Raw genomic sequence first — 14,677 nt, 5'->3', positions numbered from 1 at the left:
TGGGTTTGCAGGGAGGAGAAGGAGGAAGAGAAGGAGGAGGAGGAGGAGGAGGAGGAGGAGGAGGAGGAGGAGGAGGAGGAGGAGGAGGAGAACTATAGGGTCCTTGGTGCTCTCTGAGCTTGGTGGTTTTCTTGCAGACATTTCATGACCAAACTTTGTAACTTCATCAGTGCTAGAAGGGAGTGGGGTTTGCAGGAAGGAGAAGGAGGAAGAGAAGGAGGAGGAGGAAGAGGAGGAGGAAGAGGAGGAGGAGGAGAACTGTAGGGTCCTTGGTGCTCTCTGAGCTTGGTGGTTTTCTTGCAGACATTTCATGACCAAACTTTGTAACTTCATCAGTGCTAGAAGGGAGTGGGGTTTGCAGGGAGGAGAAGGAGGAAGAGAAGGAGGAGGAGGAAGAGGAGGAGGAAGAGGAGGAGGAGGAGAACTGTAGGGTCCTTGGTGCTCTCTGAGCTTGGTGGTTTTCTTGTAGATATTTCATGACCAAACTTCATAACTTCATCAGTGCTAGAAGGGAGTGGGGTTTGCAGGGAGGAGAAAGAGGAAGAGGAGGAGGAGGAGGAAGAGGAGGAGGAAGAGGAGGAGGAGGAGGAGGAGAACTGTAGGGTCCTTGGTGCTCTCTGAGCTTGGTTGTTTTCTTGTAGATATTTCATGACCAAACTTCGTAACTTCATCAGTGCTAGAAGGGAGTGGGGTTTGCAGGAAGGAGAAGGAGGAGGAGGAGGAGGAGGAGGAGGAGGAGGAGGAGGAGGAGGAGGAGGAGGAGGAGGAGGAGGAGGAGGAGGAGGAGGAGGAGGAGGAGGAGGAAGAGAACTGTAGGGTCCTTGGTGCTCTCTGAGCTTGGTGGTTTTCTTGTAGATGTGTCAAACTAGGTAACAGGTGTGTATGTGTGTGTGTGTGTATGTATATATTTATTATCATTTTATCTACCTATATATAAATATATAAAATATATCAACCCTTCATTCACACTTCATTCATTCACTCACTCATTTCTCCCCTCCCTTTCCCCCCCAAAAAAACCTGAAATGAAAGCTTATTAATTTTCGAAGAAAATTCACTTAGATATAAATTAGCCAGGCTGTGAACTTAGAGCTGAAAACACTCTTTCAGGCATAAGCTTCCTATGGAAAAGGGTGATGTCGTTTCGTTAAACCCTATGAAATGAGATTTATTCCGCCTTTGCATTTCGTCTCTGGATTTTGAGAAAGTAGCACGGTTCGGCTAATTTTCCGGGCATTAAAATGGTCTTGGCGAATTGTCGAGCAGTTGTCCCATTCTGAACTCCCACAGTGACACTGATTCTGCATTAGAAGAAAATGGATACTGAGTTGTTGTGTTGCAGTATAACTCACCTTGTGAGTTTAGCTTACAGTTCTGATGTGTGGCCCACCAGTGGCTAGCGAGGGGGTTGTGGAGGAATACGGGCCAGTCCTGGAGTATGGGAAGGCTCTGACGAGGGCTCTTCGGCTTTGAAAGGGAGATGAGCACCGCCCCCTAGAGTCGGGAACGACCAGCACATTCTGTATTTTTGGAGTATAAGACGCACCTTTTCCCCTCAAAAAGAGACTGAAAATCCGGGTGCGTCTTATACACTAAATACAGCATTTTTGGCCTCCTGAAACCCTGCCCCCTTTGCAAAAATGGACGTGCATAGCCTTTAGGAGGTTCCCAGAGTACTCCTGGGGGCTGGGGAGGGCAGAAATGAGCAAAAAACGGGCCGCTTTTTACTTAATTTTGTCCCCCCAGCCCCCAGGAGCACTCTATAAGCTTCCTAATGCCCTTTTTTTTACCAAAAACAGGCCCGTATTTGCAAAAAACTGGCCGTTTTTTTTAATTTTATAAATATTTTATTTATGAGCCGAGGTGGCACAGTGGGTAGAGTGCAGTACTGCAGGCCACTTCAGCTGACTGCTAGTTCAGCAGTTCGGCGGTTCTAATCTCACCGGCTCAAGGTTGACTCAGCCTTCCATCCTTCCGAGGTGGGTAAAATGAGGACCCAGATTGTGGGGGCGATATGCTGACTCTGTAAAGCGCTTAGAGAGGGCTGAAAGCCCTATGAAGCGGTATATAAGTCTAACTGCTATTGCTATTGCTATTTTTTTTGGCCCCTGACCCCCAGGAACATTCTAGAAGCCTCCCAAAAGCCATTCATGCCCCCCTTTTTTTTGAGGGGAAAAATGGGCCCGTTTTCGTGAAAAACGGGCTGTTTTTTGGAGACGTGCAGAGTGCAAAAACTTTTTTTTAAAAATTTGCCTCTTAAAAAACCTTGGTGCGTCTTATAGTTCGGTGCGTTTTATACTCCGAAAAATACGGCACGTGCCTGGGGGGAACCTATTCCTTTTATATTTTGAAGCCTGCTCCTGATGCCCGAAGGCGGATCAGCGAGCGTCATGATGAATTCAGTCAACCAACCGCCCCCATTTCCTCCTGCTAGCTCAGTTCGTGATTTCGCCCTGCCACATGCCAACTTTTATTTCGCGAAGGACCCGACTGAAATCCGAAATTGGATGCCGCGTTGCCGCGCGGCTAAAAATAAAACTGCAAGAAAGAAGAATGTGGATCTCGGGTGGTGCTTTTTGAGTGCCAAGCCAACGAGTGTTTTAAATAGAAACAACAGTGATACATGCTCAAACGCCGCCCTCGGAATTATTGTACGCGCATCGTTTCTAGGGGCTTAAATACGAGGCGCCATAAGTGGATTTCAGCGCATAGCAATAAAGAGCCAGATTAGTGGCTGATTAATTTTCCTCATATTAGCAACACTTAGATAACTGGTTTTAAGACCTTTTAATGAAACACCTCCAGGAACCGGGCACAAGCAGGGAAACCTGCCTCAATTAAATCCTGTATTTTTATTTTATTTTTAAATATATGAGGTAATTTTCATTTAACTGCTTTATCGCGGGCCTCTTTCCAAATGGCTTAAATAGACTTTATTTCCCTCTGACGAAGCCCATCGCCTCCTATTTATCAGCAGTACATGATACAAATTATTTTGCGCGCGACATACGCGCGCATTAATTTTCATAAGGAAAAGGATTTCCATAAGGAAAAATAGAAGGCGAAGATTAAAAGAACGGCGAGGTGTGGATTTGGAACAGGAGACTGGCTTCGAATGGAAGCGCTGAAAATGGGAATGCCCTGTTTTAAATGGAAATTGTTTTTAATACTATATTGGCTGACCTCAGAATAACGAAATAACCTTTGGGAAAATCATGACCTGGATGAATAAAAATCTCCTTTCCCAAATGGGAAATATTTTTTTATTGATTGATTGATTCATTCGTCAACAAGGAAACCAATATGAAAACACATGAAAAATGGCACAAATAAATTGGATATTAATAAGCAAAACATCGCCACAAACAAATAAAAAGAGTCCATATCAATGGGGACAGTAGGACAGGGATAGTAGGCATTATCCATCATTCATCTGCTGTCTGTATCTAGCTATCATTTATCCATCTACTGTCTATATCGTTTTTCATCCATCGTTCTTATCTACTGCTTGTATCTTATCTATTGTTTATCATCTGTCTGTCTGTCTCTTTCATTCCGTTCCATTTATTTGTTTGTCAACAAGCACAGGGAGACAAGTATGAAAACACATGAAAAAAAAATGGCACAAATCAATGGATATTAATAAGCAAAACATCGCCATAAACACATAAAAAGGGGGCATATCAATGGGGACAGTAGGACAGGGATGGTGGGCACACCGGTGCGCTTATGCATGATCTATTGTCTATCATTCATCTGCTGTCTGTATCTAGCTATCATTTATCCATCTACTGTCTTTTTCGTTTATCATCTATCATTTCTATCTACTGTTTGTATCTTATCTATTGTTTATCATCTATGTCTGTCTGTCTGTCTCTTTCATTTCATTTCATTCCATGTATTTGTTTGTCAACAAGCACAGGGAGACAAGTATGAAAACACATGGGAAAAAAAAGGCACAAATCAATGGATATTAATAAGCAAAACATCGCCATAAACACATAAAAAGGGGACACATCAATGGGGACAGTGGGAGAGGGACGGTAGGCACGCTGGTGCGCTTATACACACGTCCCCTTTATGGATCTCTTAGGAAATGCGTAAGGTCCATCATAGACAGATTGTGTTGTTTATGTTTATTTCATTTATATGCCGCCCTTTTCCCCCAAAGGGGGACTCAGGGTGGCTCACAACTCAAACCAGGGAAGGGGGGGATACAGACAAATTAAGAACAACACAAAAACAATACATGATTTTAAAACACGCAACAATCATACCATTCGACACGGGGGCAACAGCTCTTTAGCCCCAGGCCTGTCGGAACAGCCAGGTTTTAAGGGCTTTGCGGAAGGCCTGGAGGGTGGTGAGGGTTCAAATCTCCACGGGGAGTTCGTTCCAGAGGGTCGGAGCAGCCACAGAGAATGCTCTCCTCCGGGTAGTTGCCAGTCAACACTGGCCGGCGGATGGAATTCGGAGGAGGCCTAGCCTGTGGGATCTAATCGGTCTGGTGGAGGTAATTGAGATTAAGGTAAAAGGTAGTGGGGTTAGAGGAACTAACAACAGGATTGGGTAGGGTGTTCTCCACACTTACTACTCTGTTGCTGAGATCGTTTTTCCTGCAATCAAGATTAGAGCGGATCACATTTGGTTTGTATTTATGGATAGACCTTCTGTTACTCCGGTTGAAGTCAAAGTAATCATTAACACGGAGGACGTTGTGGCAGATAATCTTGTGCATTAAGCTCAGGTTGTAATGTAGACGGCATAGTTCAAGGTTATCAAGAGCCAAGGTGGCGCAGTGGTTAAATGCAGCACTGCAGGCTACTGCTAGATCAGCAGGTCAGCGGTTCAAATCTCACCGGCTCAGGGTTGACTCAGCCTTCCATCCTTCCGAGGTGGGTAAAATGAGGACCCAGATTGTTGGGGGCAATATGCTGACTCTCTGTAAACCGCTTAGAGAGGCCTGAAAGGCCTATGAAGCGGTATATAAGTCTACTGCTATTGCTATTGCTATTGCTATTATCTAGGCCTAAAATTTCAATCCTGGTGGTAGAAGGAATTTTATGACGAGCAGAGGAGTTGCGTCCTCTTCTTGTGAAATACCTCTGGACCCTCTCGAATGTTTTAATGTCCGAAATGCAAGTGTGGGTTCCAGGCCATAGGTTCGCCGTCATGGGTATAAGGTCTCCAGCTTCAGTAGGAGGGTTGGACTAGAAGACCTCCAAGGTCCCTTCCAACTCTGTTATTCCATTAATCTTGCGGTGGATGGGCTGTGCACTGTCCTTGTGAATAGGGAGCACTTTGCTGCCATGAAACTACTCAATGGATCCCCAACTCTCTTCCTGTGGACCTTAATAGTTACAGGATTAGCCTGAGCGAAAGCTAACAAGACCCCAAATGGTCGATGGGCTCTGATTTTTCCCCCCTCCCTAATTTTCAAATGTTTGGGGCTCCGGAGACGGGTTTACCAGCGGTTGCATCCTACGCAGAACACGGGGAGAGCTTGTGCCGTCATTTCCACCTTGTTTTAGCATCTCTTGATGCCTCCCACCATCTCACTTTTGAAGATTAACCATCTTGTGGAGGAATATCGGTGGCGGCATATTAAGGGGCGATGAAGACTGAAAGGTGTCCACCCTTGTTGTGAAACAGTCTGTCTTTCTCTCCCTCCTTCCCTCCCCGCTGTCAAGCTGTGCGCATCCTTGACTTGTGAATTATGCACACTTTTCACAGCAAAGCAAATGTCTGAAGCACAGTCAGGAGCTTCATCTTTCTTTTGTCTTCCTGTGGAAAACCTGAACAGTATGTCCTGGATCGGAAGTTGGCAATCTGTGGCTCTGGAGCCGCATGTGGCTCTTTCATCCCTCTGCTGCGGCTCCCTGTTGCCGGTGGGCTCCACAATGGATGGGGCTTTCGGTTAGGACAGGTAGAGGAAAAAGGGCGCCGCGCTAGGAGGAGACTCTATGGTGGGGGAACTGGGCTTCCGGTCGGCAGAGGAAAAAGGACACCATGCTAGGAAAAGACTCTATGGTGGGAGAACTGGGCTTCCGGTCAGCAGAGGAAAAAGGACGCCACGCTAGGAGGAGACTCTATGGTGGGGGAACCAGACTTCTGGTCGGCAGAGAAAAAAGGGCAGCATACTAGGAGGAGACTCTATGGTGGGGGAAGCTGGACTTCCGGTCGGCAAAGGAAAAAGGACAGCATACTAGGAGATGACTTTATGGTGGGGGAACTGGACTTCTGGTCGGCAGAGGAAAAAGGACGCCGCGCTAGGAGGAGACTCTATGGTGGGGGAACCAGACTTCTGGTCGGCAGAGAAAAAAGGGCAGCATACTAGGAGGAGACTCTATGGTGGGGGAAGCTGGACTTCCGGTCGGCAGAGGAAAAAGGACAGCATACTAGGAGATGACTTTATGGTGGGGGAACTGGACTTCTGGTCGGCAGAGGAAAAAGGACGCCGCGCTAGGAGGAGACTCTATGGTGGGGGAACCAGACTTCTGGTCGGCAGAGAAAAAAGGGCAGCATACTAGGAGGAGACTCTATGGTGGGGGAAGCTGGACTTCCGGTCGGCAAAGGAAAAAGGACAGCATACTAGGAGATGACTTTATGGTGGGGGAACTGGACTTCTGGTCGGCAGAGGAAAAAGGACGCCGCGCTAGGAGGAGACTCTATGGTGGGGGAACCAGACTTCTGGTCGGCAGAGAAAAAAGGGCAGCATACTAGGAGGAGACTCTATGGTGGGGGAAGCTGGACTTCCGGTCGGCAGAGGAAAAAGGACAGCATACTAGGAGATGACTTTATGGTGGGGGAACTTGACTTCCGGTTGGCAGAGGAAAAAAGACGCCGTGCTAGGAGGAGACTCTATGGTGGGAGAACTGGACTTCTGGTCGGCAGAGGAAAAAGGACACCACTCTAGGAGGAGACTCTATGCTGAGGGAACCAGACTTTTTGACTAAAATAGAGCTGGGAGTTCTTTGACTTACAATGGTACATTTAGTGACTGTTCAAAGTTACGCCGGCACTGAAAAAAGAGACTTATGACCATTTTTCACACTTACGACCCTTGCAAGCATCCCTGTGAAAAATGGTCATAAGTCTCTTTTTTCAGTGCCGTCGTAACTTTGAACAGTCACTAAATGTACCATTGTAAGTCAAAGAACTCCCAGCTCTATTTTAGTCAAAATTTATGCTGTTGTTGCACAAAAATTGCTTGCTCTTCTCTTCCCAGTGATTCAGGCCCCATTTATCTTCATTTCTGAACATAACATAGTTTTATTTCCTCTGTTGAATTAGGATGAGGTCTTGCGCTTCCTGGCTGCTTATTTATTAGATAGAATGAATTAATCACTTTCTGACCATGATTTACAGAGGTATTATTTCCTGATTTAAACCAACATCAATATCTGGGCATTCTTGAAGTGACAAATTGGTAAATGCAAAAATCACTTTATTGTGAGGAAAGAAGGAAGGAAGGGAAAGGAAAGGAAAGGAAAGGAAGGGAAGGGAAAGGAAAAAGAAGGAAGAAAATGGGAAATGAAAAGAAAAAAGAAAGAAGGAAGGAAGGCTGTAACAGAAAGGGAGGGGAGGAAGGAAGGAGAGATGGGAAGAAAAGGAATGAGGGAGAAGAAAGGAAAAAGAAGGAAGGGAAATGAGAAAGGGAAAAAGAAAAGAGAGGAAATCTGTGATAGGAGCAAGGAAGGAAGGAGAAAAGGGAAGAAAAGGAATGAGGGAAAAGAAAGGAAAAAGGAGGGAGGGAAATGAGGAAGGGGAAGAAAAGAATGGAGAAAAGGAAAAAAGAAAAGAATCTGTGAGAAAAGGAAGGAAGGGAGAAAGAAAAGGAAGACAAAGGAAAAAGGAGGAAGGAAATTGGAAAGGAAGAAGGAAGAAAGCCTGTAAGAGAAAAGGGAAGGAAGGAACGAAGGAGGGATGGGAAGAAAATGCAGATTTGCTCACTTCCAAACCTGTCAAGTTTTTATGGGAGAGGCTGGTCAAGCAGAGGATGAACGAGATAGAAAAATGGGACTGGAGCAGCTTCACTGTCAAGGCAGCCTCCACCTCAGTCTCCCCCTGGGGAAAAAAAATAATCCGTCAGGCTTCCTGCATTCCTCTGATCTTCCTGGCTGTGCACCATTGATCTGATGATTTCTTCTCTTTCCTCTTGCATTTCCGTAGGATAAAACGGTGGGTGGATATGATGCAGGAAGACCTTGTGCGGCTGGTGAGAACGGCCAGCGGGGTGGATGACCTCATGCAGGTAAGTGACTCTTCCCTGTGTCAGGGTTCCAATTAGCATCCAAAATTAAATCAAAGTCCGAGGCAAAGGATTCCTCAAAGTTCCAATTTATGAAGAGAGCCATGTTGACACATCTGGGAAAATCCGAATCTGAAAGCTTCCCGGTTTTCCCCACCTGGTTGAAAGTTCAAGATCTTGCCCCCCACACCCACAAGTCCATCCCATGGTCCAATCTCCCACTGCCACGCTGGCAGCTTCCTCCCATCCAGTTCCGGTCAGGTGCAGAGACGCAGAGACAAAAAGGATGACCTTGGCTTTCTGGAAAGAATGTTGTTATGGCTACATAGCATCTCACTCCGTACAATCTCCCCTACCATTTTTCCACCATAGAAAAGGCATAGCAGAATAATAGAAAGTGTGGCGGGGACAAAGACCCCCCCCCAAAAAAAATGGCTGCAGGCCTGACGCCTTGGGCTTTTCTTTAGCAAGGAAAAGATACTTCCGTGTTTCCCTGAAAATAAGACTCAGCTTGAAAACAAACCCTAGCATGATTTTTCAGGATGCTCTTAATACAAGCCCACCCCTCAAAATAAGCCCCAGTTAAGATCATCGGCCAGATGGATGTTCCCCCTAAAATAAGACCTAACTGGAAAATAAAGCCCTATTGCATCTTTTGGAGGAAACATTAATACAGGCATCCTCAAACTTTTTAAACAGGGGGCCGATTCACGGTCCCTTGGACTGTTGAGGGGGGGGGGCAGACTGGCTGGGTGGGCGTGGCTAGGTGGTCATGTGACTGGGTGGGCGTGGCTAGGTGGTCATGTGACTGGGTGGGTGTGGCTAGGTGGTCATGTGACTGGGTGGGTGTGGCTAGGTGGTCATGTGACTGGGTGGGTGTGGCTAGGTGGTCATGTGACTGGGTGGGCGTGGCTAGGTGGTCATGTGACTGGGTGGGCGTGGCTAGGTGGTCATGTGACTGGGTGGGTGTGGCTAGGTGGTCATGTGACTGAGTGGGCGTGGCTAGGTGGTCATGTGACTGGGTGGGCGTGGCTAGGTGGTCATGTGACTGGGTGGGCGTGGCTAGGTGGGCATGTGACTGGGTGGGTGTGGCTAGTTGGTTGTGTGACTGGGTGGGTGTGGCTAGGTGGTCGTGTGACTGGGTGGGTGTGGCTAGGTGGTCGTGTGACTGGATGGGTGTGGCTAGGTGGTCGTGTGACTGGGTGGGCGTGGCTAGGTGGTCATGTGACAGAGTGGGCATGGCTAGGTGGTCGTGTGACTGGGTGGGTGTGACTAGGTGGTCATGTGGCTGGGTGGGTGTGGCTAGGTGGTCGTGTGACTGGATTGTGTGGCTAGGTGGTCGTGTGACAGGGTGGGTGTGGCTAGGTGGTCATGTGACTGGGTGGGTGTGGCTAGGTGGTCATGTGAGTGGATGGGTGTGGCTAGGTGGTCATGTAACAGGGATGGGGGGTGCACGTGTATGCTGGCGGAGTGTGTGTGTGTGTGTGTGTGCTGCGCTCCCCTGCGGCCTGTTTTTGGTCCCTGGAGGCTGCAGGGAGCCCTACTAGGCCCAAAACTGGGTGTGAGGGGTGGATGTCAAGCACACAAGCGCAGAGGGGCGGGGAAGGCACAGGAGTCACGTCTGCATGCGCAGGGGGTTGGGGCATGTGGGGTGTGTGTCACATGCGCATTGCCTTATGGGTCCGGGCACCGGGTGCGTTGCACTTTCAGCACGCAACGACAAAAGGGTTAGCCATAACTTGTCATTGGTTGTTTCACTGGAATCCAAAATGACTGTCAGGGAGCAGGTAATTAATCAATAGGCCGTTGTTGTTTCTATCTTGTTGGTCTAGCAAAGGGAGCCCTAAAATCTTAACAGGGGAGACATTCCTCATCCCAGGAGCTTGCAAAGAATAGAAGCGGGGGCCGTATACTAGGTGTAATTTAGGATCCAGCTTCCAAAATCTCATTCGGCTTGCACCGTTAGGCAATTACGGCTCTCGGCAATTCCTATGGGTGATGTCAGATGAGTTACGGTTGATTGGAAAGCCGCGGATGGGTATTGATTTATTAGATTTATATCGTGCTGGGCTGTTTACACCACAGTCCAAATGGTTTAGAGCAATTAAAAATGCAAATTACAGAGCATCACACACACACACACACACACATGCACACACACACACAGAGGATTCCATTAAAACCATTCAAATCAAAATAACTTCAGTTAAGGATGAAACTGTGGTGGAAAATCTTGGATTTCTCGCGGTTTTCTGTTATGCGGGGACAATATTTGGGTCTGCTTGGTGAACAGATTGTGAAGACTACGTGACAGAAGAATTTACAAAGTCTTGGAATATTGCATCCAGTTTTGGTCACCATGATGTAAAACAAAAAGATGTTGAGACTCTGGAAAAGAGTGCAGAGAAGAGCAACAAGAATGATTAGAGGGATGAAGGCTAAAATGTAAGAAGAACGATTGCAGGAATGTCTAGTTTAATGAAAAGAAGGACTAGGGGAGCCAGGATAGCAGTCTTCTAATATCTCAGGGGCTGCCCCAAAAAAGAGGGAGTCAAGCTATTCTTCAAAGCACTAGAACGCAAGACAAGAAGCAATGGGTGGAAACTAATCAAGGCGAGAAGCAACCTAGAACTAAGGAGAAATTTGTTAAGGATGAGAACAGTCAACCAGTGGAATAGTTTTTTCCTTCAGAAGGCCTTGTTCTCCCCCAAGAAGCTTCTTCAGTTCTGACTGATTGCAAATTCCCCCAAGCCATTTCCCATCGCTCAGTCAAAACTGAAGAAGCTTCTTGGATGAGAAGTGAAACGCCTTCAAAGAAACACAAAGGAAGTCCAGTTGCCCCTTCGAAAAGCACCTTGGCCTGGATGACACTACAATCCCCATAGAATCTCTTCTTTAAATGGGAAATATAGCAGAATAACAGAGTTGGAAGGGACCTTGGAGGTCTTCTAGTCCAACCCCATGCTCAGGCAGGAAACCCTACACCACTTCAGACAAATGGTTGTCCAATTTCTTCTTAAAGACTTCCAGTGTTGGAGCATTCACAACTTCTGGAGGCAGGTTGTTCCACTGATTTATCGTCCTCACTGTCGGGAAATTCCTCCTTAGTTCTAAGTGGCTTCTCTCCTTGATTAGTTTCCACCCATTGCTTCTTGTTCTGCCCTCAGGTGCTTTGGAGAATAGCTTGACTCCCTCTTCTTTGGGGCAGCCCCTGAGATATTGGAAGGAAGGAAGGAGAGGAGGGAGGGTGGAAGGAAGGAAGGAAGGAAGCAAGGAGGGAAAGAAGGAAGGAGAGAAGGATGGTAGAGAGAAGGATGGGAGGGTGGAAGGAAGGAAGGAGAGAAAGAAGGATTTCTCCTTGATCAGTTTCCACCCATTGCTTCTTGTCCTGCCCTCAGGTGCTTTGGAGAATAGCTTGACTCCCTCTTCTTTGAGGCAACCCCTGAGATATTGGAAGACTGCTATCATGTCCTTCTTTTAACTAGACTAGTCTGCTAATATTCATGTGTTCCCATGCATGCATGCATGCATGCATTCATTCATGCATTCATTCATTCATTCATTCATTCATTCATTCATTCATTCACTTACTCATTCATTCATTTATGCATCCATTCATTCAACCAGATCAGTCAATCATTCAGGATAGCCCTTTCCAAATGCTATATGCAACTCTTGTTCCTCTGAACTTCGAATTGAAGCAGAAACTAAGATTTGTACAAGGCCTGGCAAACTTTAAATAAGTCATGATGTCCCTCCTAATCCTTCTCTTCACAAAACATTGTATAGGGCCATTTTGTGTGGCTTCAAACGAGGTGTTTTCCTCCTTCTCCTGCCGAAATGGGTCTAACTCCTTCGGTGTGCATTGGGCATGTTCTCTCTGTAGGTACGTGTTCCTCATTGCTCCAAGTGGCTCATTAATTGACCATTAAGTGTGCCTTGTCAACTGCGGTGTTTTTGTGATCTAATTAGCAAATGGGCGCTGTCTACAATGCGCCAATAATTAAACGTTCATGCTCAATAAAGGCCCTGGCTAGGCAAGCGTTATATTCAAAGGCGTTTCTAAAAAAAATTATTTTAGCATCTCCGTATAAATTTACAGTGGAGCGTTGACTGCGTAGGCCTTGGCTATCAATTAATGTTTCCGCAGGGTATTTTGTCACGTTGTGTTAAGTCTGCAACCGCCTCGCTCAAAATAGGAGCAGGGAATCCTATATGTCAGGGAATTGCACAGCCGGTGTCCAAAGGAAGTCAGGGATGCTGACACGAACTTGTGTTTTCTATATAAACAAATACATTTTATACGTTTATATTTATGCATTGAACAAGATAGTCAGGCGCATCGCTGTGTCATGAGGTAAATTGTGAGGTAAATCACAGAACAGCATTCCGAACAGCGAGAAGAAAAAGGCGGGGAAAAAGAGAAACTCCCCCTTTACCTCCAGAAACCAATCAGAACGTAGATTGCCTCATGCAGGAGCCCGCCCTCTCCAATCAATCAACTATAACTGTGTGTTCTGGCTTATTGTAATTAATTTGACTGTTACAGCTATTAAATTAGCTATCTTAACACTATTGCTCCTTTCCCGAAACTCCATCACAAAATAGATGTCATTCAGAGGGTTGGATTAGAAGACCTCCAAGGTCTATTCTATTCTATTCTATTCTATTCTATTCTATTCACTCTATTCTACTATACTCTACTCTATTCTATTTACTCTATTCTATTCTATTCTATTCTATTCTATTCTATTCTATTCTACTTACTCTATTCTATTCTATTCTACTTATTCTATTCTATTCTATTCTACTTACTCTATTCTATTCTACTCTATTCTATTCTATTCTATTCTATTCTATTCTACTTACTCTATTCTATTCTATTCTACTCTATTCTATTCTACTTATTCTATTCTATTCTACTTACTCTATTCTATTCTACTCTACTCTATTCTATTCTATTCTACTTACTCTATTCTATTCTATTCTACTCTACTCTATTCTATTCTATTCTATTCTACTTACTCTATTCTATTCTACTCTACTCTACTCTACTCTATTCTATTCTACTTATTCTATTCTATTCTATTCTATTCTATTCTATTCTATTCTATTCTATTCTATTCTACTTACTCTGTTCTATTCTACTCTATTCTATTCTATTCTACTCTACTCTACTCTCCTCTATTCTATTCTATTCTATTCTATTCTATTCTATTCTATTCTATTCTATTCTATTCTATTCTATTCTATTCTATTCTATTCTATTCTATTCTATTCTATTCTATTCTATTCTACTCTCCTCTCCTCTCCTCTATTCTATTCTATTCTATTCTACTTATTCTATTCTATTCTATTCTAGTCTAGTCTATTTTCTATTCTACTTACTCTATTCTATTACAATTTTTCCTCTCCTCTCCTCTCCCTTCCCCCTTCCCCCTTCCCTTCTCTTCTCTCCTCTCCTCTCCTTTCTCTTCTCTTCTTTTCTCTTCTCTTAAGATTCCAGATTGTTATTCTACGATTCTTTGCTTGCATCATAAAGAAAAAAAAACAAAAGTCACCAGTTCAAGGTTTTCAATGTTTTCGGAGAGACTCCTTTGATGAACCTTACCAAAACGGTGACTTTCCTTGTCTACAGGATGATGTACGTACATCGCTTGGTACAATTCGTATCCTTCATTAATTCAGTCGGGCGAGAAAACACATGAATTATAATTCAGACAGGAGACTTATTCTTAGCGGTTCCGGGAGCTTCCTTTTCAGCCTGGCTTTCTTTGCCTGCAACAGTGCGCAGATTTTAAAAGCCAAGGTGGAAAATACATGGAAGCCACAAAAAGCCAACCGGTCTGGGTTTCTGTGATGACCGGAAAAAGGCCCGAAAATGGTCTGTTTTGGGGGGCATTTGGAGGGGCTGTTTTCAAGCCGGTTTGTGGAACTCCAGCACCTGTGAAGGCCAGCTGGCTGGTACACATGTGGACTCCGGAAACCAGAAGAGCAGCTGGTGACGGTGCAGATGCCCACAGAGAGAAGGCTCTGCCTGGCACCACTGGCATATATGCCATAAGTTTGCCATCATGGATATAGAGATTCCTGCTTCTGCAGAAGGCTGGACTAGAACAGGGTTCAGCAACCTTAAGCCTTAAAACACTTAAAGAGCCGAGGTGGCGCAGTGGGTAGAGTGCAGTACTGCAGGCCACTTCAGCTGACTGCTATCTGCACTTCAGCGGTTCAAATCTCACCAGTTCAGGGTTGACTCAGCCTTCCATCCTTCCGAGGTGGGTGAAATGAGGACCCGGGTTGTTGTTGGGGGCGATATGCTGACTCGGTAAACCGCTTAGAGAGGGCTGAAAGCCCTATGAAGCGGTATATAAGTCTAACTGCTATTGCTATTGCTATTAAAGAGCCATTTGGACCCATTTCTCACAG

General features: G+C 45.5%; 1 protein-coding gene across 1 annotated transcript in view; it reads left to right on the top strand.

Moving 5' to 3' along the window:
* The window catches only part of LOC148044213 (voltage-dependent calcium channel subunit alpha-2/delta-1-like), a 228,767-nt gene that overhangs the window by 40,573 nt on the left and 173,517 nt on the right, over positions 1-14,677 (top strand). Inside the window, exon 2 of the mRNA XM_087723069.1 lies at positions 8,173-8,254. Within this exon, the coding sequence (XP_087579195.1) occupies positions 8,173-8,254 (82 nt within the window). The remainder of the gene's footprint in view (positions 1-8,172; positions 8,255-14,677) is intronic.

This window comes from Thamnophis sirtalis, unplaced genomic scaffold, assembly GCF_051295495.1.
Source record: "Thamnophis sirtalis isolate CommonGarterSnake01/CBP01778 unplaced genomic scaffold, rThaSir2_p1.2 scaffold_9, whole genome shotgun sequence".
In the NCBI taxonomy this organism is placed as follows: domain Eukaryota; kingdom Metazoa; phylum Chordata; class Lepidosauria; order Squamata; family Natricidae; genus Thamnophis; species Thamnophis sirtalis.
This window is presented reverse-complemented; position numbering and strand designations above follow the sequence as displayed.